At 48.7% G+C, this 27,460-nt stretch overlaps 1 protein-coding gene across 11 annotated transcripts in view; it reads right to left on the bottom strand.

Moving 5' to 3' along the window:
• Window positions 1-27,460, bottom strand: part of SULF2 (sulfatase 2) — a 130,050-nt gene that overhangs the window by 55,825 nt on the left and 46,765 nt on the right. For all 11 annotated transcript variants that reach the window (XM_063633381.1, XM_063633384.1, XM_055266250.2 and 8 more), the window contains exon 3: window positions 24,948-25,187. In XM_063633381.1, the coding sequence (XP_063489451.1) occupies window positions 24,948-25,187 (240 nt within the window). The remainder of the gene's footprint in view (window positions 1-24,947; window positions 25,188-27,460) is intronic.

The raw sequence follows: 27,460 nt of genomic DNA, 5'->3' as shown, positions 1-27,460 counted from the left end.
CCTCATATTTTGGAACCAGCTCACACACACATTTATGCACATGCATAAATATACAACATATACACACATGCATGAATACATATACACAAGCACAAATACACAACATATACATACATGCATGAACACACAACACACATATATACACATGCGTGAATATGACATAAAAATACACATACGCATGAATATATGGCACACATATACACACATGCATAGATATACAACGTTCACATATACACAATGCATGAATATACATGTACATATATACATATACACAATGCACGAAAATACAATAAAAGCACATATACACACATACACGAATACACAACATATACATATACACAGGGTACAAAATCCCAAAAAAGACAGAAATGCATCTTGCTTCTTCACCTGTTTCCTTCTCACAGCCAACTTCCAACTGGACTTCTGCCTCTGCAGCCTTCCCAGAGTCCAGACTTCCCCAAATGGCCAGAGGACCCTTCTGAGCCCAAGAGCCATCAGGCCATCTCCCTTCAGGGATGCACTGCTGAGCTCACTCTGTTCCAACTTCCCCAGCCAAGCTCTCTACCCACCCCCGAGCATTGGCACCTGCTCTTCCCTCTGCCTGGGATGCCTGCCTCCTCACGGTGGCGCCTCAGGTCAGATGAGAAGTTGTCCCTGATCACCCATCCCTCTATACTCACCGGGCTGTTTATTTCCTCTACAGCCTCTGCACTCTCTGAAATTATCCTATGGATGCATTTGTTTTCTTGTTTATCCTCATCTCTCCAACTAGGGTGTGGGCTCCGTAAGGCAGGAGCTGTGCTGGGCACTGTAGCCCCAGCCCAGTACCTGGCCCAGAGCGTGCACACAGTGAGCAGCGGCCAACAGGAGTGCTGGTAGGTGGACCTGATTGAGGTACACAGGCTGTGCAAGGTGGGGCAGTGCCCTCTAATGTTAAGCCTCACACCCCTCGCCCAGGAATGCAGGAGAGGTGGCAACCGCATGTCTTACTGAAAGCGATTCTAGGCCTGGTGTGGTGGCTTACGCCTGTAATCCCAGCACTTTGGGAGGCCAAGATGGGCAGATTGCTTGAGCTCAGGAGTTTGAGGCCAGCCTGGGCAACAGGGAGAAGCCCTGTCTCTACCAAAAAACCAAAAAATTAGCCAGGTGTGGTGGTGCACACCTGTAGTTCCAGCTACTTGGGAGGCTGGGGTGGGAGAATCGCTTGAGCCCAGGAAGTGGAGGTGAAAGCTGCAGTGGACCAAGATCCTGCCACTGCACTCCAGCCTGGGTAACAGAGCGAGACCCTGTCTCAGGGTGGGGGGCAGGGGGGAAGAAAAAGAAAGGAAGGGATTTCTGTTATAGTGTCTACAGCACAGTGCTTGCTACACGCTGAAAAAAATGGGTCAACGGAGCAGGTAGGGCTGCCAACCCGAAGCACGCTGTGTGCAGAATACACTGAACCAGGGGTGATTTTGCCCTACAGGGTACACTGGGCAGTGTGTGGAGACATTTTTCACTGCTATGACCTGGGGGGGTGGGTCGGTGGGGAAATGTGCTACAGGCATCTATCGGGCAGAGGCCAGGGATGCTGCTGACCATCTTCCAATGCATGGGATGGCCCTCCTCCCCCTGTAAAGAATGATCCGGCCCCAAAGTGTCACCAGTGCCGAGGTTGTGAAACTCTGTGTAAAGTGCACAGTTTAAAAAGCTGTCCAAACGTACCAATAACAACAGGGGTGCAGTGTGGCTTTAAAGAGCTTGGTTTGCAGAGTCAGAGGACTCTGACTCCTTGGGCAAGCAAGTGCTTCTGCCTGGGCCTCAGTGAATTCTTCTATAAAAATGGGAGCAGCAACAAATGAGATCGTGCATAAAGAACTCTGAAAAAGGGCCAGGCGCTGTAGCTCACACCTGTAACCCCAGCACTTTGGGAGGCTGAGGTAGGAGGATCACTTGAGCCCAGGAGTTTGGGTCTGCAGTGAGCCATGATCGTGCCACTGCACTCCAGCCTGGACAATGGAGTGAGATTCTGTCTCTGAAAAAAAAATAAATAAATAATAAAAATACAAAAAAGCAAAAACAAAAAAGAACTGTGAGTTCCCAAAATACAGCCTGCTTTCCGTTTTCAGGGAGAGGGATGAAAACTTGGGCCTCTGGAGAAATAAAAATGGTTGTTAGAAACCAGATGTGACACCATTTTGGAAAATGGCAAGGCCCCTCCGAGACTCCAGTAATGAGCTTGGGGAGGAGTGTTCGTGCCGCACAGTGAAGTCGGCTGAGCATGACACACATCGATTAGCAGAGATGGGCCGGAGCGCGGAGCCGAGCCAATGACAATAAACAGTGTTTGCCAAAGCAATTCAGAGAGGTCAGTGAAATATGAAGCAGAACCCTGTGGAAAGTCTGTCCTTCCTGAAACAGACCCGCGCCATTTCACATGCACGGAGTCTGTGAAAACAAAACAGGGTCTTTGCCCTTCATGGCATCATCTAAATTCTGGTTGTCTGCGTGCCTCTCACACACGTTTGGCCGTTTTTATGTATCATTTGGACCATTGCATATTTAGTAATTTCCTTCAAATCACTTCATTTAATGTCAAACCAGCACTTCACGCCAGCCTCTTGATTTTTGCCCTGTGATCCACACATCCATCACTGCCAGTGGGTCAAGGCTACGCACCATGGAGGGGACTTCAGCTCCTCTGTCCTCCCTCACATATGTCCCAGCAGCTTCACCCTCAGGACACATCCAGGTCTGACCACTTCCCATCATCTGCCTGTCACCATCTTGGTCCAAGCCACTACTGCCTCTGCCTGGATCTTGCTGGAACCTCCTCCCTGGTCCTCCTGCCTCCACCTTCAGCCCATCTTCCACAGCAGCCAGAAAGATCCCATTAAATCACAAATTCGATCAAGCCCCCCACTCTGTGCAAAGCCCTTCAGTGGCTCCACATCCACCTAAACTAAAATTCAAAGTCCTTGCCATGCCCTACAAAGTCCTACAACTGTCTCCTGTCCCGCTCCGTGACCGCATCTGCCCCCACTTCCCCCCCGGCCTCCTGTCCTGGGGTCTCCCTCTATCCTACCAGCACCCCAACCCCAAAGCTCATTCCTGCCCCAAGGCCTTTGCCCTTGCTGTTCCCTGAAAGAAATCACCTTCCTCAGATACCTGCATGGGCTGCTTCCTCACCTTTCCCAGCTGTTTGCTCAAAGCTTTTTATTTTTTTCCAGTACAGGGTCTCACTCTGTCACCCAGGTGGAGTGCAGTGGTGCAGTCATGGCTCACTGTACCCTCAACCTCCCTAGACTCAAGCTATCCTCCCACCTCAGCCTTCCAAGTAGCTGGGACCACAGGCACAAGCCACCATGCCCAGATAACTTTTGTATTTTTTTTTTTTTTTTTTGTAGAGACAGGGTTTCATTATGTTGCCCAGGCTGGTCTCAATTCCTGGGCTCAAGCAATCTGCCCACCTTGGCCTCTCTCAGTTCTGGGATTACAGGTGTGAGCCACCATGTCCAGCCTCAAATGTTAACTTACTGGGGCTCAATCCTAACCCTCCTATTAAAATGGCATCTCCCCAAACCGCCCAGGCTCTCCCCTTTCCCCCGACATTGCTTCTCCACATATTTATTCACCAGTCACATTAATCTGTCTTCTAGTTTTTATCACGTGCTCCTCCCACCAGAGTATCAGCCCCACGAGGGCAGCGGCTTCTGAGTCCCTTGTCCCCTGTGTCCCCACATTTAGAACAGAGCTTGGTCAGTGATGAGACCTCGATGAACATTTGCGGAACAAATGGGTAAACGACTGAACCAACGAACACCTCGTAATGGGACGCCTGTGGGAGGCACAGCTAAGTGAGGGAATGTCGATTTTTTTTTGAGATGGAGTCCCACTCTGTCACCCAGGCTGGAGCGCAATGGCACAATCTCGGCTCACTGCAACCTCTGCCTCCCAGGTTCCAGTGAGTCTCTTGCCTCAGCCTCCCGACTGGCTGGGATTACAGGTGTTCGCCACCACACCTGGCTAATTTTTGTATTGTCTGTAGAGACAGGGTTTCACCATGTTGGCCAGGTTGGTCTTGAACTCCTGACCTCAAGTGATCCACCCGCCTCGGCCTCCCAAAGTGCTGGGATTACAGGCGTGAGCCACTGTGCCTGGCTGAGAACGTAGATTTGTTTTTTTATCATCCAGTGCACACCCTCTGTGAGTGGAGGAGTGGGTAAAATTGTTAAATTGTTGTCTTCCTATTTGCTTGTATGGTGTTTGGCTGGCTGAACCTGGATCTATTTGGCCCACACGGGACATGACTTCCATTTGTGGGTGTGCTTTATAAAACCAAAAAAGCACTCAAGGTCAGCATAAGGCAACAGCAGTGCTTTTCAATACGGTCAAAATTTATTAAGGAACCCAGAGTCCTGTGTATGTTGGTTATATCTAGTGATAGTTATTATATTAGAGATGAAAACTGAGAAATTCAAAACATATTTGTTCACTCATTTAAATAATAAACTCACTACTTGTTAGCATACGTTTAAAAAATGATAAATAGAGGCTGGGCGTGGTGGCTCATGTGGTCAGGATTTCAGGACCAGCCTGGCCAACATGGTGAAACCCGGTCTCTACTAAAAATACAAAAATTAGCCAGGTGTGGTGGCGAGCACCTGTAATCCCAGCTACTTGGGAGGCTGATGCAGGAGAATTGCTTTAACCCAGGAGGTGGAGGTTGCAGTAAGCTGAGATTGCACCACTGCACTCCAGCCTGGGTGACAGAGCAAGACTCCGTCTTGGGGAAAAAAAAAGATAAATAACTATATTTTTCCCAAACAAAATACAGTTAATGAGAAGAGTTGCATTGTTTTACATTTTTGCCAATCTCTTCAATGTCTTGTTTACTGGAAGGCAGCAGGATTCTTATATCTGTTTTGGCATTCAATCTGCTGAGATATGTTGTTTTGGTTGTTTAACATGAAAAATCCAGCCTCACACAGACATGCAGGCCAGGGACAGTGGCTCACGTCTGTAATCCCAGCACTTTGGGAGGCCAAGGCAGGAGGATTGCTTGAAGCAAAAAGTTTGAGACCAGCCTGGGTGACAAAGTGAGACCTCATCTCTACAAAAACTAAAAAAAAAAAAAAAACATAAATACAGCCAGTCGTGGTGGTGTGTGCCTGTATTCCCAGCTACTCGAGAGGCTGAGGTGGCAGGATCACTTGGACCCAGGAGTTCGAGGCTGCAATGAGCTGTGACTGTGCCACTGCACTTCAGCCTGGGTGACAAGCGAGACCCTATTTCTAAAAAATAAAATAAAATGGATATGCAGATGGAAGAGGGAAGAGTATTTTAATCCTTTTTAGATAACTAGATATGCTACGTACCTGCTAGAAAACTCCACTGTCTACCAGAAGGAAAATGACGGTAAAAAGGTAGTGTCCTGGTATTATCATGAAAATAGTTTTGAGTCTAGAGATCCTGGGACCATGCTTTGAGAGCCACTGGTTTAGACGATGATCTACAACATCCCAGTGAGGTAGATCCTTTTTTGGTCCCTATTTTACAGATGGAGAAACTGAGGCACAGAGAGGCAAAGTCCCCTTTTCACCCAACATCCCACAACTGCCAAGTGTCAGAGCTGAGATGAGGCCCAACCCCAGTTGTCTGTCTCCACCTGGCTTTTGGTGACTACCTTGTTCAGCCTCTCAGGACTCCAGCGACCACAGACTGGAGCACTTCCCAACCACGGGGATGCAGAGAGGCAGGGAAGAGGGAACAGCAGAGGGACTGCCCCATGGCTAAAGGTGGGGACACACACAAATGGGACTCAGCCTCCGAGAGCTCCTCCTCTCCGATGTGGCTCAGACTATCCCTGAAGTGCTTTCTGCCAGAATTCCAGGCGAAGGGAATTTCCACACTGAGGTTATCTTCCCATGCTGCATCCTCCCAGAATTCATCCGGCCGTGGGCTTTTGAGGGAAGGTCATTCCCAGGACCTGAGCACTTTGCCTTTCTTGAAGCATAGATGGGGGACACAGGTAGGAACCATAGTCATTATCCAGATCAGTCTTTCCATAAGTGTAGGGTTTCAGAGATAAATTTTTTTTTTTTTTTGAGATGGAGTCTTGCTCTGTCACCCAGGCTGGAGTTCAGTGCTGCGATCTCGGCTCACTGCAACCTCCGCCTCCCGGGTTCAAGCGATTCTCCTGCCTCAGCCTCCCAAGTAGCTGGGATTACAGGCACGCGCTGCCACCACGCCCAGCTAATTTTTTGTATTTTTAGTAGAGATGGGATTTCACCTTGTTGGTTAGGATGGTCTTGATCTCCTGACCTCGTGATCCACCCACCTTGGCCTCCCAAAGTGCTAGGATTACAGGCCTCAAGCCACCTGGCCTGGCCTCAGAAATGATTTTTATCCTCCGAGGCAGGCAGGGCTGAGGGTTGGGCATGGGCTCTGGAGCCAACAGCCTGCATTTAAGTTCAGCTACCTCTGCCTTCCTGCTTAGTTTTCTCAGCTGCAAAATGGGGATAATAATAATATCCCTACAATGACAAAGTTGCTGGGAAAGATTCAATGAGAAAATATGTTAACTGTCTCTAAACGGTTATTGTTTTTATTATAATATTATTGATCATGATGTTATATATTCATTCATTCAATCAGTAAACATTAAAGGAGGACTCCTGTGTGGCCGGGATGGTTCTAGGCACTGGGGATACCAGTGAACAAAACAGAAAAAATTAAAGCAGCAAAAAACCTGCACCTTCCTGGAGCTTCTGTCCTAGAGTTGAGGCCAGTCCGAGGCAGGGAACTGGAATGTTCGGACGCTCTCACAGTCATTCAGGAGACAGACTGTGATGACTGGAATCACGGCAGGCGAAGGGCTTGGGTGGTTGGTTCCAGGCTATTTTTGAAGGTGGAACCAATGGGATTTGCTGATGTGGCATGGGAAAGAAGTCAAGAGAGTCAAGGATAACTCAAGGTTTTTGGTCCGAGCAACGAGGAGGACAGATCTGCCCTTATTTAGGAAAGGGACACTGGGAGGGACAGAGTTGGGGAAGGGGGTTGATAAAGAAATCAGACACATTAACCTCAAGACTCAGGTTAGACATTCAGATGGAAACAGACCAGGTTCACAGAAAAGCTGTGGAATTAGAAACTGAGGAGCTGTAAGCATTTAGATGGCACTTAATGCCGTGGAATCGAATCAGATCACCTGAGGAAGACGTTCTTAATCTGTTGTCCCAAGATATAATTTCCTGAAATTGAATGGGAAAAGTATGTATTTGTTTATTTTCATTAACCTATAACTAGCAACCCCTTCAATTATGAATGATGGTCCCTGGGACTTTGTCACCAATGGGAATCATGGATATGTTCATATCACATCGTAGTCAACATGGACTTCTTGAAGTATCATTTGAGCCAGCGCTACTTCGAAATCATGGAAGTTATCAGATTGTCCATTAAATAACCACTTCATCGTGCCATTTTATGTGTAAAGAAGCATACATATCACAGTTTATAAAATATTTTGATAAATGTGTTTTGATATAACTGGCTTCCTTTGTAATTCTCTGTATTTTCTATGAACTGGAGGGGTACACCAGGCAGTGTGTGACTTCTGGAAACCCCCCTCCAGGAAGGGAAGTGAGCTTCCCTTATAGTTTCTGTGTCCTGCTGGCTGGATGCAGACGGGATGGGATGCTGCTTTAGAGACGGACGATCGCCCAGGATGATGGAATGCCGTCCAGCCGTCACCCATGAGGAGCCTGGGAGCCAACATCATGTCTGCCACATCATCTCTAGGCTGTTTATGCCCAAACTGTCAAATGGGAGAGAAATAAGCACCTATCATCTCTAAAACACTGTTAAATTAGGGACTGAAGTACCCTCAACTCCACCTATATTCTAATAAATCCTGGGGGTATCTGTGGCACAAATCCAGTGGGCTAGTGCCACTTAGGAGGGCTCAGCAAACTGTTTCTGCAAAGAGCCAGACTATAAGTGTTTTCAGCTATGCAGCCATAAGGTCTCTATTGCAACGATTCAATTCTGCCACGATAGAGCCAAAGCAGCTACAGACAGTACATACACTAATGGGTGTGGCTGTGTTCCAAAACACTTTATTTATAAAACCTGGCAGCAGACTCCTGTAGGCCACAGTTTACTAATCCCCACCATGCAGGAATGTTACCAGTAATGGCAATACCATCATCATCATCATCATCTTTTTTCAAATTTTTGTTTTATTTTTTGAGACAGAGTCTTGCTCTGTTGCCCAGGATGCAGTGCAGTGGTGCGATCTCACTGCAAGCTCCACCTTCTGGGTTCACGCCATTCTCCCGCCTTAGCCTCCCGAGTAGCTGGGACTACAGGCCCCCGCCACCACGACCGGCTAATTTTGTTTTTGTATTTTTTAGTAGAGATGGGGTTTCATGGTGTTAGCCAGGATGGTCTTGATCTCCTGACCTCGTGGTCCGCCCGCTTTGGCCTCTGAAAGTGCTGGAATTTCAAGCTTGAGCCACCATGCCTGGCTTTTTTTTTTTTTGAGACAGGGTCTCACTTTGCCTCCCAGGCTGGAGTGCAATGGTGCGATCTTGGCTCACTGCAACCACAGCCTCCTGGTTCAAGTGATCCTCCCACCTTAGCCTCCTGAGTAGCTGGGAGTACAGGTGCACACCACCACGCCTGGCTAATTTTTTTTGTATTTTTAGTAGAGACAGGGTTTCACCATGTTGGCCAGGCTGGTCTTGAACTCCTGGCCTCAAGTGATCCACCCACCTTGGCCTCCCAAAGTGCTGGGATTACAGGCCAGCACGCCTGGTCTATCATAATCTTTGTTTTTTTTTTTTGTTTTGTTTTGTTTTAAAGAGAAGTTTGGAATCTGGGTATTTTTGGTGAAATTTCCGGATTTTAAAAAGCATCTTGTAACTCTGACAGAAATTTGGGGTTGAAGTGTAGACTCAGGCTGCCAGCTGCATTTTGCAAGATCCATATTTGGCCCCCAGGGTCGCAAAATAGAAACTGAGCTGCTTCAGGCCGAGTTTTGATCCTACCCCTGACACCAGTAGAAGAGTCCTCCACTGGGTCACTTTCACCATCTGTCATTTGGTTTCCTGGGGCTCCTGGTCTGGGCAGCAGAGAACAATCCCATTAACCTAGCAGGGGAGCTGGAGGTTCCTGAGCAACAGTGATAAATGAAAAGGAAGCCCTTTTGCAAACTCTAGAACAGCATAAATATTAGATGTGAAATGCCACAGGACTGAAGTCTTTGTTTTTTTGGCAGACAAATTGGCTGAGGAGGCAGGGCTGGGAAGAAATGCATTAAATAAACCCACAGCTCCACAGCTCTCAGGGCTGGGGTATTTCTGATATTCTGTAACTGGATCCTTTTAACTTTGTGCTGCTTTGCAAGGTTACAGCCTGAGTCGAGTTCTTCTGCTTTTGAAAAAAAAAAAAATGCTAAATGCAAATCACTGCACGAAGTGATAAATCAATGCTGTAAAAGTTCTAGATGCCAGAGATGGGATCTTGCTAAACTGAAAGCTGTGTGAAAACAAATGAGGAAGGTGGGGTCATGATTCTGCACGAAGGAGGCATCTTATGTTGGAAGCAGAGCGAGCTGGGGGCTGGGAGAAATGCTCTCCTCCCACTTGCCCTTTCAGGAGAAGCTTTTTCTTTTTTTTTTTTTTTTTTGAAACAGAATTTCACTCGTTACCGAGACTGCAGCGCAGTGGCATGATCTTGGCTCACGGCAACCACCGCCTCCCAGGTTCAAGCGATTCTCCTGCCTCAACCTCCCCAGTACCTGGGATTACAGGCATGCGCCACCACGCCCGGCTAATTTTCTATTTTTTTTATTAGAGACGGGGTTTCACAATGTTGGTCAGGCTTGTCTTGAACTCCTGACCTCAAGTGATCCGCCCGCCTCAGCCTACCAAAGTGCTGGGATTACAGGCGTGAGCTACTGCGCCCGGCCTGCATGTGGGTTTCTATAGTGGTTATCTGTTTTATTTTTCCACCCGGAATCCATTCTCCTGTCTTTTCATAATTGTGCCTTCAGTTACCAAAAAGAGGGAGGGAACCAACCTTTCCGCTCTCAGCCTTACATGTTCTGATGAGGCTCTTTCTAGCGCTGACTCCTGGACCAGGCCCATGAGGTTGGCCTGGCCAATCAGGGTATCTCCTTTTGCCTGGCTGCTGTGATTGGGTGAAAGAAACATAGGACCCTAGATGAGCCAATGAGAGCTTTCCCTGGAACTTTTGCTGGAGCCCTTGGAAAGAGGTCTCTCTTTCAGCTGGGGTCACTACACTGGGGAGATGGACCTGTGGGGGCCATCTTGCCATCACAAAGAGGGAACCTTCCTAATAAAGCCAACCCAATGACAGAAAACCCAAGAAGCAGAAAGACAGGGTTCTGACAGTGTTTGAGCACTGGGACCTGGCCAAGTTTGCCTGAACTAATTTCAGTTATGTTTCTTCGTGCTGGATAAATGAGATAGTAATCTAAATTCCATTTTGTTTTCATTTTTTTGCTTACTTCAAGCCTAAGGCCCAAGAGTTCTCCATCTGTTCATTTTTTTAATTCTTTTGAGTTGAGGTTTCACTTGCCCAGGCTGTAATGCAGTGGCACAATCATGGCTCACTGCAGCCTTAACAGGCTGGGCTTAAGTGATTCTCCCATCTTAGCCTCTCAAGGAGCTGGGACCACAGGTGTGCACCACTATGCCTGGCCAGTTTTTAAAATTATTTGTAGAGACAGGGTCTCTCTATGTTGCCCAGGCTGGTCTTGAACTCCTGGGCTCAAGTGATCCTCCCGCCACAGCCTCCCGAAGTGCTGGGATTACAGGTGTGAGCCACTGTGCCTGGCCTTGTTCAAATCTTTACTGAGTACTCAACACCTGCCTGGTGCTATTTTTGGATGGGCAGCAAACAAAACATGTAAAAAATAAGTTCACTCACCAGTGTGGTGGCTCACGCCTGTAATCCCAGCACTTTGGGAGGCCGAGGTGGGCAGATCACTTGAGGTCAGGAGTTCGAGACCAGCCTGGCCAATATGGTGAAACCCTGTCTCTACTAAAAATACAAAAATTGGCCAGGAGCAGTGGCTCATGCCTGTAATCCCAGCACTTTGGGAGGCTGAGGCAGGTGGATCACTTGAGGTCAGGAGTTCGAGATCAGCCTGGCCAATGTGGCGAAACCCCATCTCTACCAAAAATATAAAAAATTAGCCAGGTTTGGTGGCATGCACCTGTAATGCCAGCTACTCGGGAGGCTGAGGCAGGAGAATTGCTTGAACCCGGGAGGTGGAGGCTGCAGTGAGCCGAGATGGTGGCACAGCACTCCAGGCTGGGCGACAGAGCGAAATTCTGTCTCAAAAAAAAAAAACCAAAAGCAAAAAACAAAAATTAGCTGAGTGTAGTGGTGGGTGCCTGTAGTCCCAGCTACTCTGGAGGCAGAGTCAGGGGAATTGCTTGAACCTGGGAGGTGGAGGTTGCAGTGAGCCAAGATCATGCCACTGTACTCCAGCCTGGGTGACAGAGTGAGACTCCATCTCAAAAAAAAAAAAAAAAAAAGAAAGTTCACAAACACGCAAGATAATTTCAAGGGGGCGAGAAGTCTTAGGAAGAACATAAAGCCAGGTGTCATGGTCGAGAATGAGAGGGGTGAGGAGTACTAACCGACACAGGAAGGGCAGGAAGGAAAAGAGAATGGATGGAGGAAGTTCTCCGTGGTGGGTGGCCCCCAACCCCTGGGCTGCAGATAGGCAGACAGGTAGCCATCTGTGGCCCGTTAGGAACTGGGCTGCATAGCAGGAGGTGAGTGGCAGGCGAGTGAGCAAACTTCATCTGTATTTACAGCCTCTTCCCATCACTTGCATTACTGCCTGAGCTCTGCCTCCTGTCAGATCATCAGCAGATGATCACAGGAACGTGAACCCTGTTGTGAACTGTGCATTCGGGGGATCTAGGTTGTGCGCTCCTTATGACAATCTAATGCCTGATGATCTGTCACTGTCCCCCATTGCCCCCGGCTGAGACCATCTGGTTGCAGGAAAACAAGCTCGGGCTCCCACTGATTCTACATTATGGTGAGGTGTATAATTATTTCATTACATATTACAATGTAATAATATTAGAAATAAAGTGCACAATAAATGTAATGCGCTTGAATCATCCCAAAACATCCCTCACCCCCAGTCCGTGGAAAAACTGTCTTCCACGAAACTGGTTGCTTGTACCAAAAAGGTTGTGGGCCGGTGCTCCAGACAGAGGTAACTGCACGTACAAAGGGCCTGGGGCAGGAATGACCTTGGAAGTTCTGAGGAACAAAGAGTCTAGGCAGCCCTGAGTGCTGTCACCAAGGAAGGGACAGGTAGGAGATGTGGACAGAGAGGTGAGCAGGCCCAGGCCAAGCGAGGTCTTGGCAGCCCTGACGAGGAGACGTCAGTTTATCCAAAGAGCAGTGGGCAGCCATGAGAGGTTTTCAGCCAGAAGTGATGTGGTCAGGTTTACATTTTTAAAAAGCAGCCTCTGGCTGTGGGTGGGGAGAAGAAGTGGCCAGTTGCTGGGGACAAACAGGGACAAGCAGATCACCAGGGCGAGAGGCGAGAGCTGCTTCTGTCTTGCCACTCCATGCATTCCTGTCTTCCGCCTGCCTGTTTTTAGTGAGGCTGTGGCTATTGAGGAAGACTGGGCTGCAGAGGACACCAAGGTCCTGCTGACTGGTTGTAGCAGGGCCAGGCGGAGCTCTGGGTGTCGGTGGCATGGAGGGCAGGCTGCCTGTGCCTAATTAAATGCTGGCCCCAGCCATCCGCTCCCTAGAAGGGTCTTGCAGCTCCTGCAAGTGAGGACGAGGCCCATTCATTCCCTGGAAACTCAATTAGCTGGGTATGGAGGGCTCCATCTCTAGTGACAGGTTTTATTGCCTGCTGAGTCACCACGAGGACAAGCTGTATCTTAAATATCTGTCTTGTGCCTTTTAAAGTGTGGTTTTGTTCAGAGGGATGGACTAGAGGAGGGGGAGAAAATCCACAACAGACCCTCAGAACAAGGCCTGTCACTCAACGGATATTTAATTATCGCCTTGGAGGAATCTGACACTACTTGCATCCTTCAAAGGGCTGTTCTCAGCGCCATCAGACTGACCTCCCATTTCTATGACAAATATTTTGTAGAGCACCCTTGTTTTCTTGAAAGGAAATTTATAGGTAACAAAAGCTACCTATGCATGTCATTTCCAGAAAATCAATATAATGCTCTAACTGCAATCTACAGGAAAAATAAAAGGAAAGCAATTTATAACGAAGATAAATTTCAATATAAAATTCCCCCAGCACATCCATTAAGAAGACACAACAGAGTAGTCGGGCGGACGCCTGCACCTAGAAACAGATTCACTGGGAATGTGACAGTTACAAGGGCAGCTGGGTGGGTGGGCAACATTTGCCATTCAAATCCTTTGGGGTAGCACTGTCATCGGGGATGGGACTTTCAGAAATAAGGAATGACTCTTGGGAAAGTTTTGCACTCAAGTATAATATTCCCTCCATTTTCTTGTTCCGTACATTCCTGAGAATATGCAAAAACTCTCCAGTATTTACATATAAAATAGACGTAGGTTCAAGGCTCAGATGACAATAAACATAAAATAATCTACCCATATGAGTGATGTGGTAGGAAACTCAGAAGCTATGTGGAATACAATGCAATGTGGGGGCCACGTGGGCTCTGCTGTGCAGAGCAGGACATCAAAGTCCTTCCTAGTCTCCGCCCCCAGGAAGCCAGCAAAGTCAAATCCTTCACCATCACCGGCAATGCTGTCACAGAGTTTAACCCCTAGGGGGCGGTGTACTCCCTTGAGAACCACCGGCTTAGAAAGAAGTTTGCAAGCTGCTGGCCTGTGGACCAATCCATCCCTCAGGTGTGTTTGCTGTGGGCCTGCCTGGTGTTTTCAGTTGCTCATTCTTAACAAGAGTGAACAGTCCACAGTTGAAATCTGGGCACCCCCTCCCCACCCAGCCTGCCTCTCTGCTTTGGGCTATCTGCCCAGCCCTCTATGCATTTGGAGCCCCCAGGCTAGAACGGGTTCACACAGGGATGGCAGAGGAAGCCCCGCTCCCGGCCTCGGTGTAGGAGCTCGGTTTCCCTTCATTTGCTCAAATCCCCTGCGACACAGATGGATTCCCAAAGGACTCGCTGTGTGGGCTGGCACGACCTGCTGGCCCCCGGATGGATGGTGCCCACTGCTCGGAGAACAGGAACCTGTCCTGAGACCCTGACCCGAGACCCGGGAAGGTTTGGGAAGACAGATCAAGGTACTGGGAGCATAAGAGGAAATGAGTGCAGGGATGATGAGGAGGACGTCGGATTACAGATGAGGAATTATGGAAAGCACTCACCTAAAGTTCAATAGCCACCACCCTCTGCAATTTTATTGCCCCTTCTCAATGCTGTGTGTCACTCCCCACTCCCAAAAGATTTTGTTTGATTAGGCTCTATTCTTCTTTCTTTTGTAGAGACAAGGTGTCACTCTGTTGCCCAGGCTGGAGTACAGTGGTGTGATCATGGCTTACTGCAGCCTCAAACTCCTAGTTTGAGTGATCCTCCTGCCTCAGCCTCCCAAGTAGCTGGGACTACAAGCACGGACCACCATGTCTAGCTAACTTTTTTTTCAAATTTTTTGTAAAGATACGGGTCTTACTGTGTTGCCCAGGCTGGTCTCAAACTCCTGGCCTCAAGAGATCCTCCTGCCTTGACCTTTCCAAGTGCTGGGATTACAGGGCCAGCCATAGAGTCTATTCTCATGCTGTCCAAGAGTCCTTTCTGTGCCAATGGAAACATTCTGTATGTGCATTATCCAGTATAGAACCCATGTGCGCCTACTGAATCCTTGAACCATGGCTAGTGCACCTGAGAAACTGAAATGCTAATTGTAATTAACGTAAAGTTAAATAGCTCCCTGTGGCTAGTGGCAACGGTATTGGGCCACGTGGCTCCAGCCTAACTCATTCCAGAATGTTCAGGGAGTCGCAGCTAGCACCCAGATAGACTACAAAAGGTCTCATGCACTCTGAAACCCCCTGGAAGCCTCTTGAGGCCCAGGAGACAGGGTGTGCGTGTTTGTCACCACAGTCACCCTTCCCTCACTTTTGACTCTGCAGCTGTTTCAACGCCCACTGCAGGTGGAGATTCCTTGAGAGAAACCATGGTTGGGAAGGGAAGGCTACGCACGGAGCTGATCTGCAGGGCGGCCACATTGCTCCCCACCCAGGACCACAGCTGGGGCAGTGAAGAGGGGAAGAGCGGCAGGTTTGCTCAGTTTGACATCGGCTCTGCAGCCTTTCCGGGGGGGTTAATGTGTGAAAGAACCCAGCCGTCACGAGCTGAAACGTGTTCCCCAAAATATATGCTTAAGTCCTTGCCCAGGTACCTGTGAGGGTGACCGCGTTTGTAACATGGTGTTGTAAGATGAAGTTACGCTGGATCAGAGCGGGCTCTAGTCCAATCACTGGTGTCCTGACAGAAGAGGGAACTCTGGACACTGATTCAGAGAGGAGCAGGCCACGGGAAGAGAGGCACATACAGGGAGGAGGCCACATGAAGATGAAGACAGAGGCTGGAGTGACGCGGCCACAAGCCAAGGGGTGCCAAGATTCCCAGCAACCCCCAGGAACTCGAGGGCAAAGGACCCTCCCCTGAAGCCTTCAGGGAAAGCGTGGCCCTGATGCCTGATTTTGGGGTTCTGGCTCCCGGAACTGTGAAAAACGCCTTTTGTTCTAAGCCACCCAGTCTGTGGTCCACTAGGAAAGTGGATACACCTGCTAAGGGGCTGGGACAGACAGGGTGTCACCTGGAAACAAACGGAAACCTCACACCTGCTTCCTCTTTCCCCCGTGGCCGCTTCCTCTTACGGCGCAGGGAACCTCTCCTCCTGGGTTTGTGGGCACAGGTCACGTATCGCTCAGGGTGGCGTCTTATCACAGGCACTGGGTGACTAGTGCTTATATGTCACGACACTGCTGCACAGATGGAGAGACTGAGGCCCAGAGGAGATGAGGTCTCAGCTCAAGGTCACAAGGGCGCTTAAGGCGAAGTCTAATTCTTTAGACTCTTGCTCAAAACAAGCGCTTCACTTATTTCGACATCTGAGGTCTTGGAGAAAGGAAGTGACTATCAAATTAGAGGAAGAAATTTCGCGTGAAGATGTGCACGGAGGTGGCAAATCCGTGCCTCTCAAGGACACGCTGGGTCAGCCTGGGTCCCACGAGGGGCTGTGCAATCCCTGTGGATACTCGGATCCCCACGGTGGGGAAGGCTGGGTACTTGGTGCAGAGAGAGAGACAGGAAGGCTCCCTGTTGTGAGCAGCGGATACACTCCACGGGGTGAATGGAGAGGCTCTGCTGTCCCCCCACAGGCCGGAGAGGGGGAGGGAAGATGGGCAGATGAGGCAGCTGGAATGAGGGAAGAAGGGAGCTGTGTGTGTGCGTGCGTGCGTGCATGCACACTTGTGTGCACTCGAGGGGAGAGGAAGAGAGCAGGGAGCAAACCCAGGAGAAGAGCCAAGCAAAGAGAAGGCTGCCATTGTGAAGGCAGGGACAGCTGCACCAGGGGCCCAGGGACGGCATCCCGGGAATAATTTCAGTCTTCTCTTCCCTGTGTGTGCAGAGAGGCTGAGAAGAAAGAGCAGGAAAGGCTGAGATGGTGGGAGTGAGGGTGCGGAGGAGAGAAACGGGAGAGGAGAAAGGAGTGTGGAAGAGATGGGGGTGGGCTGCTAGCGGGGACAGAATGTGGAGACTCAGTCACCACTCATCCTGGGAAGGTCTCCTGAGCACCTACGATGGGGTGGGCACTCTAGGCCTGGGGACCCACGAGGGCACAGAACAGAGGCCACTGCTTCCAGGGAGCTGGCATTTTATTTATTTTTGAGATGGAGTCTCACTCTGTCACCCAAGCTGGAGTGCAGTGGAGTGATCTCGGCTCATTGCAACCTCCACCTCCCTGGTTCCAGTGATTCTCCTGCCTCAGCCTCCCAAGTAGCTGAGATTACAGGCGTGCGCCACCACATCCAGCTAATTTTTGTATTTTTAGTAGAGATGGGGTTTCACCACGTTGGCCAGGCTAGTCTCAAACTCCTGGCCCTCAAGTGATCCACCCGCCTCAGCCTCCCATAGTGTTGGGATTACTGGTGTGAGCCACCACGCCGGGCCTGGGAGCTGGCACTTTAGAAACGAGACAATAAACGAGACAAAAGGGCAGAATACACAGTCAGTGGTGTTCAGTGGTGACGGGGGCACTGGTGGGAAAAAACTGGGATGAACAGGAGGCATGGGGTAGTCAAGGAAGGCTTCTTTGAGGAGGCAGCATTGGAACACAGACATGAGGAAAGTGCAGACGTGTAGAAGTTTTGAGAAAAGGAAAGAAGTGCAAAGCACTGTGAGTGGGTGCATGTCGGTTGTGGCTGACTGCTTGAGAAGCTGTGGCTGGAGCACAGTGACTGAGGGGAGACCAGGAGGCTGAGAGGGTTCAGAGAGAAGGGAAGGATCATTGGGACCCTGAGGTGGCTGTGGGGGCCTCTACCCTGAGTAGGTGGGAGCCAAGGAGGGCTCTGCCCAGAGGAGAAAGAACATCTGAACTAGGTTCTGACCAGAGCCCTCTGGCTGCTGCATTGAAAAGAGACCAAGGGGTCATAAAGGCGGAAGCTGGGGGATCCCAGGAGAAACCTGGAACAGGGCAGGCGGGGAAGACAGTGGCGCAGATGGGCTGGTGGCAGCAGAGGGGACTCTGGGCATATTTTGAAGGCAGAGCTGACAAGGTTTGCTGATGGACTGAATGTGGAGTGTGAAAGGAGTAGGAAAAAAAAAAATCAAGAATGGCACTAAGGTTTTGGCCTGAGCAACTGGAAAACTGGAGGTGCCGAGGAGAAGCCTGTGAGAGGCGCCGGGGAGGCGGGGGACCAGGAAGTGATGATGGACTCATGCTTGATGTGCCAGGGAGAGCTCCAAGGGCGATGGCCAGGAGGCAGAGGGGCCAGGGTGGACGGGGTTCAGGGCAAGGGGCTAAGGGCAGATCCAGAGAGTGGCAGGGAAAGAGGGGCGCTGGACCACTTTACAGCATCGTAGAGGAGGATGGCCCACGCAGCGGCCCTCCTACCCCTGTGGTCCTGAATGAAACCACTTTACAAGTCTCATTTGTTGGGGATGCCAAAATGCCCAGCGGACGCCTTTCCATCCTCCTGCGTGAGAGGGCGATGGAATTTTATTTTTAATAAATAAATAAAATCTATTTTATTTATTTATTAAATAAATAAATAGGGTGTCCCACCATGGTGGGGTCATCAGGGCACAGAGGCCCCCCCGTCCCTGGTGAGGGTAGCTGCCCAAGGCTGATGGCCAGGTTCCGGTCCTCAGCCGACCTCTCTACCCAGCTTTGTGCGAGAAGAGTGAAAATAACTGGGGTACTCAGGGCCAAACCCCAAAACAGGCTCCAACTGAGAGCACTGGCAAGGCCTGGTCTTGTAAGGAGCATGTACTCCCTACTCCCCCGGCACATTTTAGAACACGATGTGGAAGGGCAGAGGGCCCGCCACCATCTCTACGAAAGTCTGGACCGGATGGCAGAAGCTGGGGCCGGGAAACAACCTCAGAACTGCCAGATTCAGGTGTGGAAGGAGAAAGGCATCATCCCAATGGGGAGAAAATGACACTCCAATCTAGTTCACCAGAAAAGGGCTGGAAAAGGTTGGCTTTTTGTTGTTACTTTTTTTTTGAGATGGAGTCTCATTCTGTCACCAGGCTGGAGTGCAGTGGTGCAATCTCGGCTCACTGCAACCTCCGCCTCCTGGGTTCAAGCGATTCTCATACCTCAGCCTCCTGAGTAGCTGGGATCACAGGCGCCCACCACTACACCAAGCTAATTTTTGTATTTTTAGTAGAGATGGGGTTTCACTATGTAGGCCCGGCTAGTCTCAAACTCCTGACCTTGTGATCCACCCACCTCGGCTTCCCAGAGTGCTGGGATTACAGGCGTAAGCCACTGTGCCCGGCCAGCTGATGTTACTTTTTTTTTTTTTTTTTGCCAAAGGCAGTGTAGTAAAATTGTCATCGGCACTCCAGTATGCTTTTCCTCATCCTTTCCAGCAGCCCTTGATTTCTACCTGGCAGTCCAAGTGCTGGAGAAAAAGGGACTCAGCCAGCTGCTGCAGAGCAGGTAACCCACGCTGGGCAAGTTGGCACAATCCATGTGCTTTACACGATGATTAGCTCAGGGGCTGGCATGTGACTCAGGGTGGTCCAATCAGGAGGGGTCTCATGCCTTGAGCATTCTGGAAAAGGATGCTCTCTTGCTCCTGCCAGATGTGGACAAGGAGGCACACAGCTGCTGGAGTGCCAGCCACCATCTCCAGACCTCTAGCCTTGTGATATGATCATGATACTTGTAAACCACAAGATCCAACTTTGCCTGCTACTCGCCTGTATCTTTTTTTTTTTTTTTTTTGAGACAGAGTCTTACTCTGTCACCCAGGCTAGAGTGCAGTGGTGTGATCTCGGCTCACTGCAACCTCCGCCTCCCAGGTTCAAGCAATTCTCCTGTCTCAGCCTCCCCTGTAGCTGGGATTACAGGTGCACGTCACCATGCCTGGCTAATTTTTGTATTTTTAGTAGAGACGGGGTTTCACCATGTTGGTCAGGCTGGTCTTGAACTCCTTACCTCAGGTGATCCACCCGCCTCTGCCTCCCAAAGTGCTGGGATCACAGGCGTCAGTCACCGTGCCTGGCCTGTATCTTTTGTTTAGAGAGCAGAAAATTCAATGTTTTTGAAGCCAGCTGCAGTCGGGGTTCCTGTCTGTTGGATCTAAAGGCAATCTATTGCCACGAGCATCACACATCTTCAAGAGCAAACAAGACAGCCAGGAAGTGCATTCCCTTGCTCAGGCAGAACTCACACATCAACATCACCTCCTTAGAATCGAGGGGGACACAGCCAGAGTAAAATTGCTGAGTGGAAGGAGATGCCCATTTTCAGCTTTGCCAGAAATTGGCAAACTGCTCTTCAAAGTGGAGGGAACAATTTACCATCATACTGCTAGTGCACGTGATTTCCTGTTTTCCTACATTCTCACCAACATTTGGTGCTATGGGACCTCCTCATATTTGCTGTGGTCACGGCTGGGATGTGATAATGCACTGTTGGCTGCGTTTGCATTTTGCTGATTACCAGAGAGGATGAGCACCTGCTGCCACATTTTGATCCATGAGTGCAACTTACCATGACATTCATCAGAACATTGGCCTGAGGTGGGCTGTGTGATGTGGTGCTATTGTGCAAATCGTCATTGTCATTGCTAATTTTTTTTATTATTGTTTTTTAAAAATTGAGAAGGGATCTCACTATTTTGCTCAAGCTGGTCTCGAACCCCTGGCCTCAGGTGATCCTTCCACTTTGGCCTCCCAAAGTGTTGGAATTATAGGTGTGAGCCACTGCACCCAGCCATCATTGTGAAATTCCCCAAGTGCCTACCATGACCATGTACCAGACACTGTTCTAATATATTTAATGTTCACAAAACTCTATAAATGACATTATTAACTGTGGTTGAAGTGGCCAAGACACAGAAGCTAAACAACTTGTCTAAGTTCATGCAGCCAGAAAGCAGCAGAGACTGGATTCGAACCCAGGCAAAGCTAATGCCCTCAACCACTCTGCAGAGAGCTGGGAGGTGTCTTATTCCGGGAACACTGTACAAATTTGACTTGTGGATATATAAGTGATCACAGGCAGGGCAACAGCACTTCAACTGCTGAACTGTGTTAAAGGATGACTATAAAACCTTTGTAAAAACTGAGGATGTGGCCAGGTGTGGTGGCTCACACCTCTAATCCTAGCCCTTTGGGAGGCCGAGGAGGGTGGATCGCTTGAGGTCAGGAGTTCAAGGCCAGCCTGGCCAACATGGTGAAACCCCGTCTCTATTAAAAATACAAAAAATTAGCTGGGCATGGTGGCACGCACCTGTAATCCTAGTTACTGGGGAGGCTGAGGCAGGAGAATCGTTTGAACCCAGGAGGTAGAGGTTGCAGTGAGCTGAGATTGTGCCACTGCACTCCAGCCTGGGCAACAGAGTGAGACCCTATCTCAAAAACAAACAAACAAAACAAAAAACCTGAGGATGCAATTGATCCTTCCAAGGGTATTCATATCTGAGATCCAAGTCCCCCAAGTTGTAAGAAGCCATACAGAGAAATATTCATGAACAAATGGATATTTATCCTGCTTAAACTTAGCTTCTCTCATTTTGTCCTTTGTCAATCTCCACTGCAAACATGGGGCCATGCAAAGCAAGAGCACTGCAACATGAAATTGCAAATCTTTTAAAAGATGCAGGGTTTGTAAAATTAATTAAAATGACGCTGGAAGATAGCTCAAAAACCACATGCAAATCCACTGACGAATAATTACCTGGTCTATAAGGATACTACATGAAGGAGAAGAGACTACTGAGAAGGATGGTGAAGTATGAGATGCACTTCACAGGGGAAGATTCAGATGTCAAAGAATTAGGAGAGGCCCTTGGAAAAATTGATCAAATCCTCAAATACTTTTACAAAAATGTCCCTGGTGAAGTAAAGGATATCATCTTGTGCCATCCATTTAAATTTGTGAAACACATTATATTCCTCCCTACACTTCATCAATTCACTTGCTTAAAGAATCAACTCATTAGTTACAACTAGAGCCCAGTATTTGTTAAACGTCATTAGATGCAACCTAACAGAGGGCCGGGTGCGTTGGCTCACGCATGTAATCCCAGCACTTTGGGAGGCCAAGGCAGGTGGATCAGTTGAGGCCAGGAGTTTGAGACCAGCTTGGCCAACGTGGCAAAACCCCATGTCTACAAAAAATACAAAAATTAGTCAGGCGTAGTGGCAGGCGTCTGTAATCTCAGCTATTCAGGAGGCTGAGACAGGAGAATCGCTTGAACCCAGGAGGCAGAGGTTGTAGTGAGCTGAGACTGTGCCACTGCACTCCAGCCTGGGTGACAGAGCAAGACTCCGTCTCAAAAAAAGAAAAAAAGAGACATAACATAACAGAGTTATTCTCAAAATATTGTAGTTTCGTTTCAAGATCAAATACCTTAATACATTAAAAGCACTATTTATTATGAAATGTTGGTCCACTTAAGTAGCATTTTTCTAGGGTCAGTCTTCCTCAGTTTAGGCTGATCTCCTCTATTCAAATGAGTATCACAAACACAAATGGCTAATAACCGTTAGGGTGGTCTAGACTTTACTTGTCCTTCAGTATCCATTTTCTTCTTCTCCCACAGTAAAATAATTTTCATCTGGGCAAATGTCCACCTAGGATAAGACTACATTTCCCAGGCCCCTTTGCTGCCATGCATGGCCATGTGACTCGTTTCTCACCAATGGGAAATAAGGAGAAATGGAGTCGGAGTCTCTGACCACTTCATAGAGCAGGGCCACCAGAACAACTTGGAATTTTATTTGACATCCCCAGTCGCTCTCACACACACAGCCAAACTTAAATCCAACTGAACCAACTTTGCTAGGTGGCCACGTGAACACAGGGTTTAACATGGCTGAAGACTCAGCAGGAACAATTTACTTTTGGTCCCTGGGGGATTAAAAATTTACAATATATTCTAATATGTATGTACAAATCAATCTAAAAGGAAAAAATCTAAAAGGTTTTGAATTCATTATAGATTTTTGTCATTTTTCTTAGTCAACACTGATCAGTATTACACATCATGTAGTTGGATCTTTAAAAATATTTCCACTTTAAACAACAACTTAATATAAAACTCAAACCTGAGCTTCCTAGCTGCCAGGGCAAAGAGGGAAAGTATACAGGGTATGTGGCTCTTACTATGTAATAACCAGGAGTACACCAGTTCATCAGACTAAACAGGTGTTTTCAGGGTCCTGAGTTCTGAAAGTAAGGCTGGAATGGGATTCTTTGCACAGAGTGGCATTCTAAATATAATGAATAAAATTCTCAGTGGCAGTTTTATAAAAATGTAAATGTTCTCTGTATCTGGCTCTTTACACTTGACATTACACTCCCAGTCTTCATAAGGGTATAATAATGAAGCATAGTTGAATAAAAGCACTTATTTAGGGAGACAGCTTTTTGGTGATTTGCATACATTCAAGGACAAGTTTGAGAAATCCACTTTAGAGAATGTTTATTCTTGAAATGATTCATTTTCTCATGTCACCCGTAAGATTTGGAAACACTAGCCTTTAGCTCCCACCCTGAGCCCTCAAAATGGCACAGAATATATGAGTTTCCTTTCAGTCTGATGAATACTATTTCCACGCCCCCTCTGAATTCCCATGATCTTGCATTCCATTTTGATTATGCCACAAACACCTCATTTTGACTCTGGGCAGGTCTCTTTTTTGGGCTGCAGTGGCCCTGGCTGTGAAATGAGGGGGATTGATGAGAACAGGTTTAGGGTCTTTACTGATCTTCCAGCATTCAAAACGAAAGGTTTCTGTACAGATCTTTCACCCAGAGGTTGTGAAAAGAGTCTGTGAGCCACACACTCACCCCTCAGGCATATTTTCTTTGGCCCCCAGTACACATTAAAGAAAAAATAAGTTGTGCTTGCATATTTTAAAATAAGATTTTCAGTGAAATATTCAGACTTTAAAACATTTCAAGGTTGGTCACTCTTGAGTGCATGGCTGTACTTTCTAGACCCAAGTTGCAGGTGCATCTTCAATAAGGACCCACTGCTCTGCTGTGGGCCTGCCTGTCCTGCTTCTGCTAGCAACATCCAGGCCCCCAACCATCTAGGGTGGTGGCCATGGTAACCTCTGACACATGTGGCTTTCTGCAGAGGCTCAGGGGAACCAACAGGTGGTTGATTCTGCACAATGGCACGCACAATATACAGGAACAAGGTATAGGAACGAGGCCTCCCTAGTTCTCAGCAGAACATACTTTCTAGGTGATTCTGGCTGAGGGATGAGGCTGTAAGAAGACACACCTTACTGGCTTGCTCCCCACCCCCAAAGCATCCCTGCCAGCCCACACTGTGTATCTGAGGAAGCTGCCCAGCCTCGAGGGCTGCAGGTTCAGGGCTGCGGACAGGGCTGAAGGAGGCGTCCATCCTTCCCTTGCGGCACTCCCACCCAAACAAACCCCTTGTCACTTGGATGCAACTTCCTGGGGTTGCAACATCTGAGCCACAATATCTTGATTTCACAACTGCCGCGGCTTCTTACCCGAGGCGGGGAGTATTTATTTATTTTTAATTAAAGCAAGTTAAATGAATTGAGTCTGGAGGGTTTTGCAATGGTGCCAGAGGTAAGCGACTATACTGTAATTGCATCTCTACCTCAGACAACCAGCCTGGCAGGTGAGCCTTCAGAGCCCACCAAAGACCTCCTGCAGGATAAGCAAACAGGAACTGGGTCGCCCTCCACCCAGGACGACACGGGTGAGTGTGGACAGTCAACTACCACGTCAGTTTCTGCACCACCTTGGTTACTGCCATGTAGAGAGTGACCACACAGCCCCACATCTGTTCCCCTCCACGAATTCCCATCCCCCACCCCTATGTTTTGGAATCTTCTTCCAAGCCGATGGTTTGAAGTCAGCAAAACAGTCCCTGATGGGCTTAATAACTATTAACAGAGGATGCAACTCATGCATGGGCACCTTGTGGCCTCTCTGCGCTATAATTCATAGTTTGAAAAGACTCACTTTTTGGGGGGACTCAAATTCCTTTGACAAGGTCACTTTACATCACTACTGTAGGCAAATAAATCTGTATTTCTCTAATACACACAGAAATAAATGCACAACTCTGAAATTGTAAGAGAGTTGCTCTAGGGGCTATCCAGAATCATCTTGGGTACCGCAGTGGTGTGCAGACCACACCCAGGGATGCCCGCCCCGGCTGTCACTCCCTTCCTGCACCCGCCCCCGTCCCTGCTCACCTGTCCGGTAGCCGGTGCTATTGAGGTACACGGCGAAGGTGCGGCTCTCGTGCTGTGCCTGCCAGGAGGGCGAGGAGCAGTTCTCGTTGTTGGTGTAGGTGTTGTGGTTGTGGACGTACTTGCCGGTGAGGATGGAGGAGCGCGAGGGGCAGCACATGGGCGTGGTCACGAAGGCGTTGATGAAGTGCGCCCCACCCTGCTCCATGATGCGCCGGGTCTTGTTCATCACCTGCATGGAACCTGCAAGGCAAGGGTGGAAGTGAGGCGCAGGGCAGGAGACCCAGGGGGTCACTCGCACCGGGGGGCTCTCAGGACGTGGCATCCCTAGGTCTGGAGCAGGCACATTCTGCAGACCTACGGGAGCAGACGGGGTAGGGGCCACTGCTGCACGGTGGGACTGTCCTGCACAATCAGGGAGGACCCTGGGTCCCGAGTCCGCCTGGACACTCCTGCGGTCCAGGTCTGCAGTCTGGAGGATTTTGCAATGGTGCTGGAGCTGAGTGACTGTAAGTGACTGTACTGTCACTGTCCTGTACTGTAATTGCATCTCTACCTGCAGGGCAGGTAAAAACCTGTTTATAAATGACCTGAGACTGGAATCAAACTTTTACAAATTTTAAACACAGCATTGTTTTTGCAGGGTATTAATATAAATTGTTTTGTTTTTTCTCTTGGAAACCAACTACCATGTAAATTGAGGGAAGATTATACTTTGTTTTCTTTGGAACCTTCCCAATAATTGTTTGCTCTTACTGAAAATCTGGTCACGCCAACCTGGTGGCAAACCTTCTCCCTGAGTATTCCCTGGCTGAGGTGCTCTGCCTTCAGCCACAAACCCTGCTGGCCTCTTGTCCACACTTTTCTTCCAGCCTGGAACCCACCAGCCCTCACCCCAAATCCAACCCATCGGCCTAGTACACCTCTCGTAGGGAGCCTCTGACACCACCCTGGCTGCCGGGGCTTGACAGCTCTGAGCACTCTTGTAGCGTGTGTCCTGAGTACTGATCATACCTCAGGCTTCGAGGTTTCGGTCATGCCTGCTCTTGTTTCTTTCTTTCTTTTTTTTTTTTTTTGAGACAGAGTCTTGCTCTGTTGCCCAGGCTGGATTGCAGTGGTATCATCTCAGCCCACTGCAATCTCTGCTTCCCGGTTTCAAGCGATTCTCCTGCCTCAGCCTCCCAAGTAGCCCCTATACCCAGCTAGTTTCTGTATTTTTAGTAGAGACGACATTTTGCCATGTTGGCCAGGCTGGTCTGGAACTTCTGACCTCAAGTAATCCGCCTGCCTCTGCCTCCCAAAGTGCTGGGATTACAGTCATGAACCACCTTGCCTGGCCACGCCTGTTCTTGTTTCTCAACCAAGCTGTAAGCAGAGCAAGACACTTAGGAAGAAAGGAAGGAAGCAAATGAACGTGTGTGGGAGCCCTATTGTGTGCAGGCCACGGTCCAGGAGGGCAAAGGCCGTGTGCCCCGCTCAGCGCTGAATCCTCAGCACTGCTGCTGTGTGTGACACACAGTGGGTACTCAACATAGGTGTGATGAGTGCATGCTCAATTGTATGCTGTGGTTGGTACCCAGACCCTTAGTGATTTGATGGAAATATTCCATGGAAACCCTCTCTCTTTCTTCTACAGCCATCCTTGGTTTTTCCCCTTTTCCTTGCAGTTCTTAAGGTGTGCAGCGGGTTGAATGGTGTCCCCATCCCCTAAAGATAAGACCATGTCCTAATTTCTGGAGGCTGTGAATCTGACCATATTTGGAAAGAGGGTGATATAGTTTGGCTGTGTCCCCACCCAAATCTCATCTTGAATTGTGTCTCCCATATTTCCCATGTGTTGTGAGAAGGATCTGACGGGAGACAATTGAATCGTGGGGGTTGTTTCCCCCATACTGTTCTCTTGGTAGTGAGTAAGTCTCACGAGATTTGGTGGTTTTATAAAGGTTTTCCCTTTTGCTTGGTTCTCATTCTCTCTTGCCTGCCGCCATGTAAGATGTGCCTTTCACCTTCTGCCATGATCCTGAGGCCTCCCCAGCCACATGCAACTGAGTATATTAAACCTCTTTTTCTTTCTAAATTACCCAGTCTCGGGTATATCTTTATCAGCAGCATGAAGACAGACTAATACAAGGGGTCTTTGCAGATGTAATTAAATTGAGGCTACTGAGATGAGATTTGTTCTGGATTCCCTGTGTGGGCCCTAAATCCAGTGACAAGTGTCCACATAGGACATAAAGTGGAGAAGATGCACAGGCACAGAGGGGAAGGCCACATTCAAAGGGAAGCAGAGACTGGAGGGATGCACATATAAGCCAAGGAACAAGGAACTCCTAGAGTCCCCAGGGCTGGAAGAGGCAAGGAAGGGCTCTCCCCTAGAGCCTTCTAAGGAAGCACAGCCATGCTAACACCTTGATTTTGGACTTCCAGCTTCCAGAACTGTTGAGAGAGTAAATTGTGTTAAACCACCCAGTTTGTGATTTGTTAGGACAGCAGTGGGAAACCAAAACAGGGTCTAC

Source organism: Symphalangus syndactylus, chromosome 24 (genome assembly GCF_028878055.3).
Source record: "Symphalangus syndactylus isolate Jambi chromosome 24, NHGRI_mSymSyn1-v2.1_pri, whole genome shotgun sequence".
Classification (NCBI taxonomy): Eukaryota; Metazoa; Chordata; class Mammalia; order Primates; family Hylobatidae; genus Symphalangus; species Symphalangus syndactylus.
Note: the sequence above shows the minus strand (reverse complement) of the source record. Positions and strands in the feature narration are given on the sequence as shown.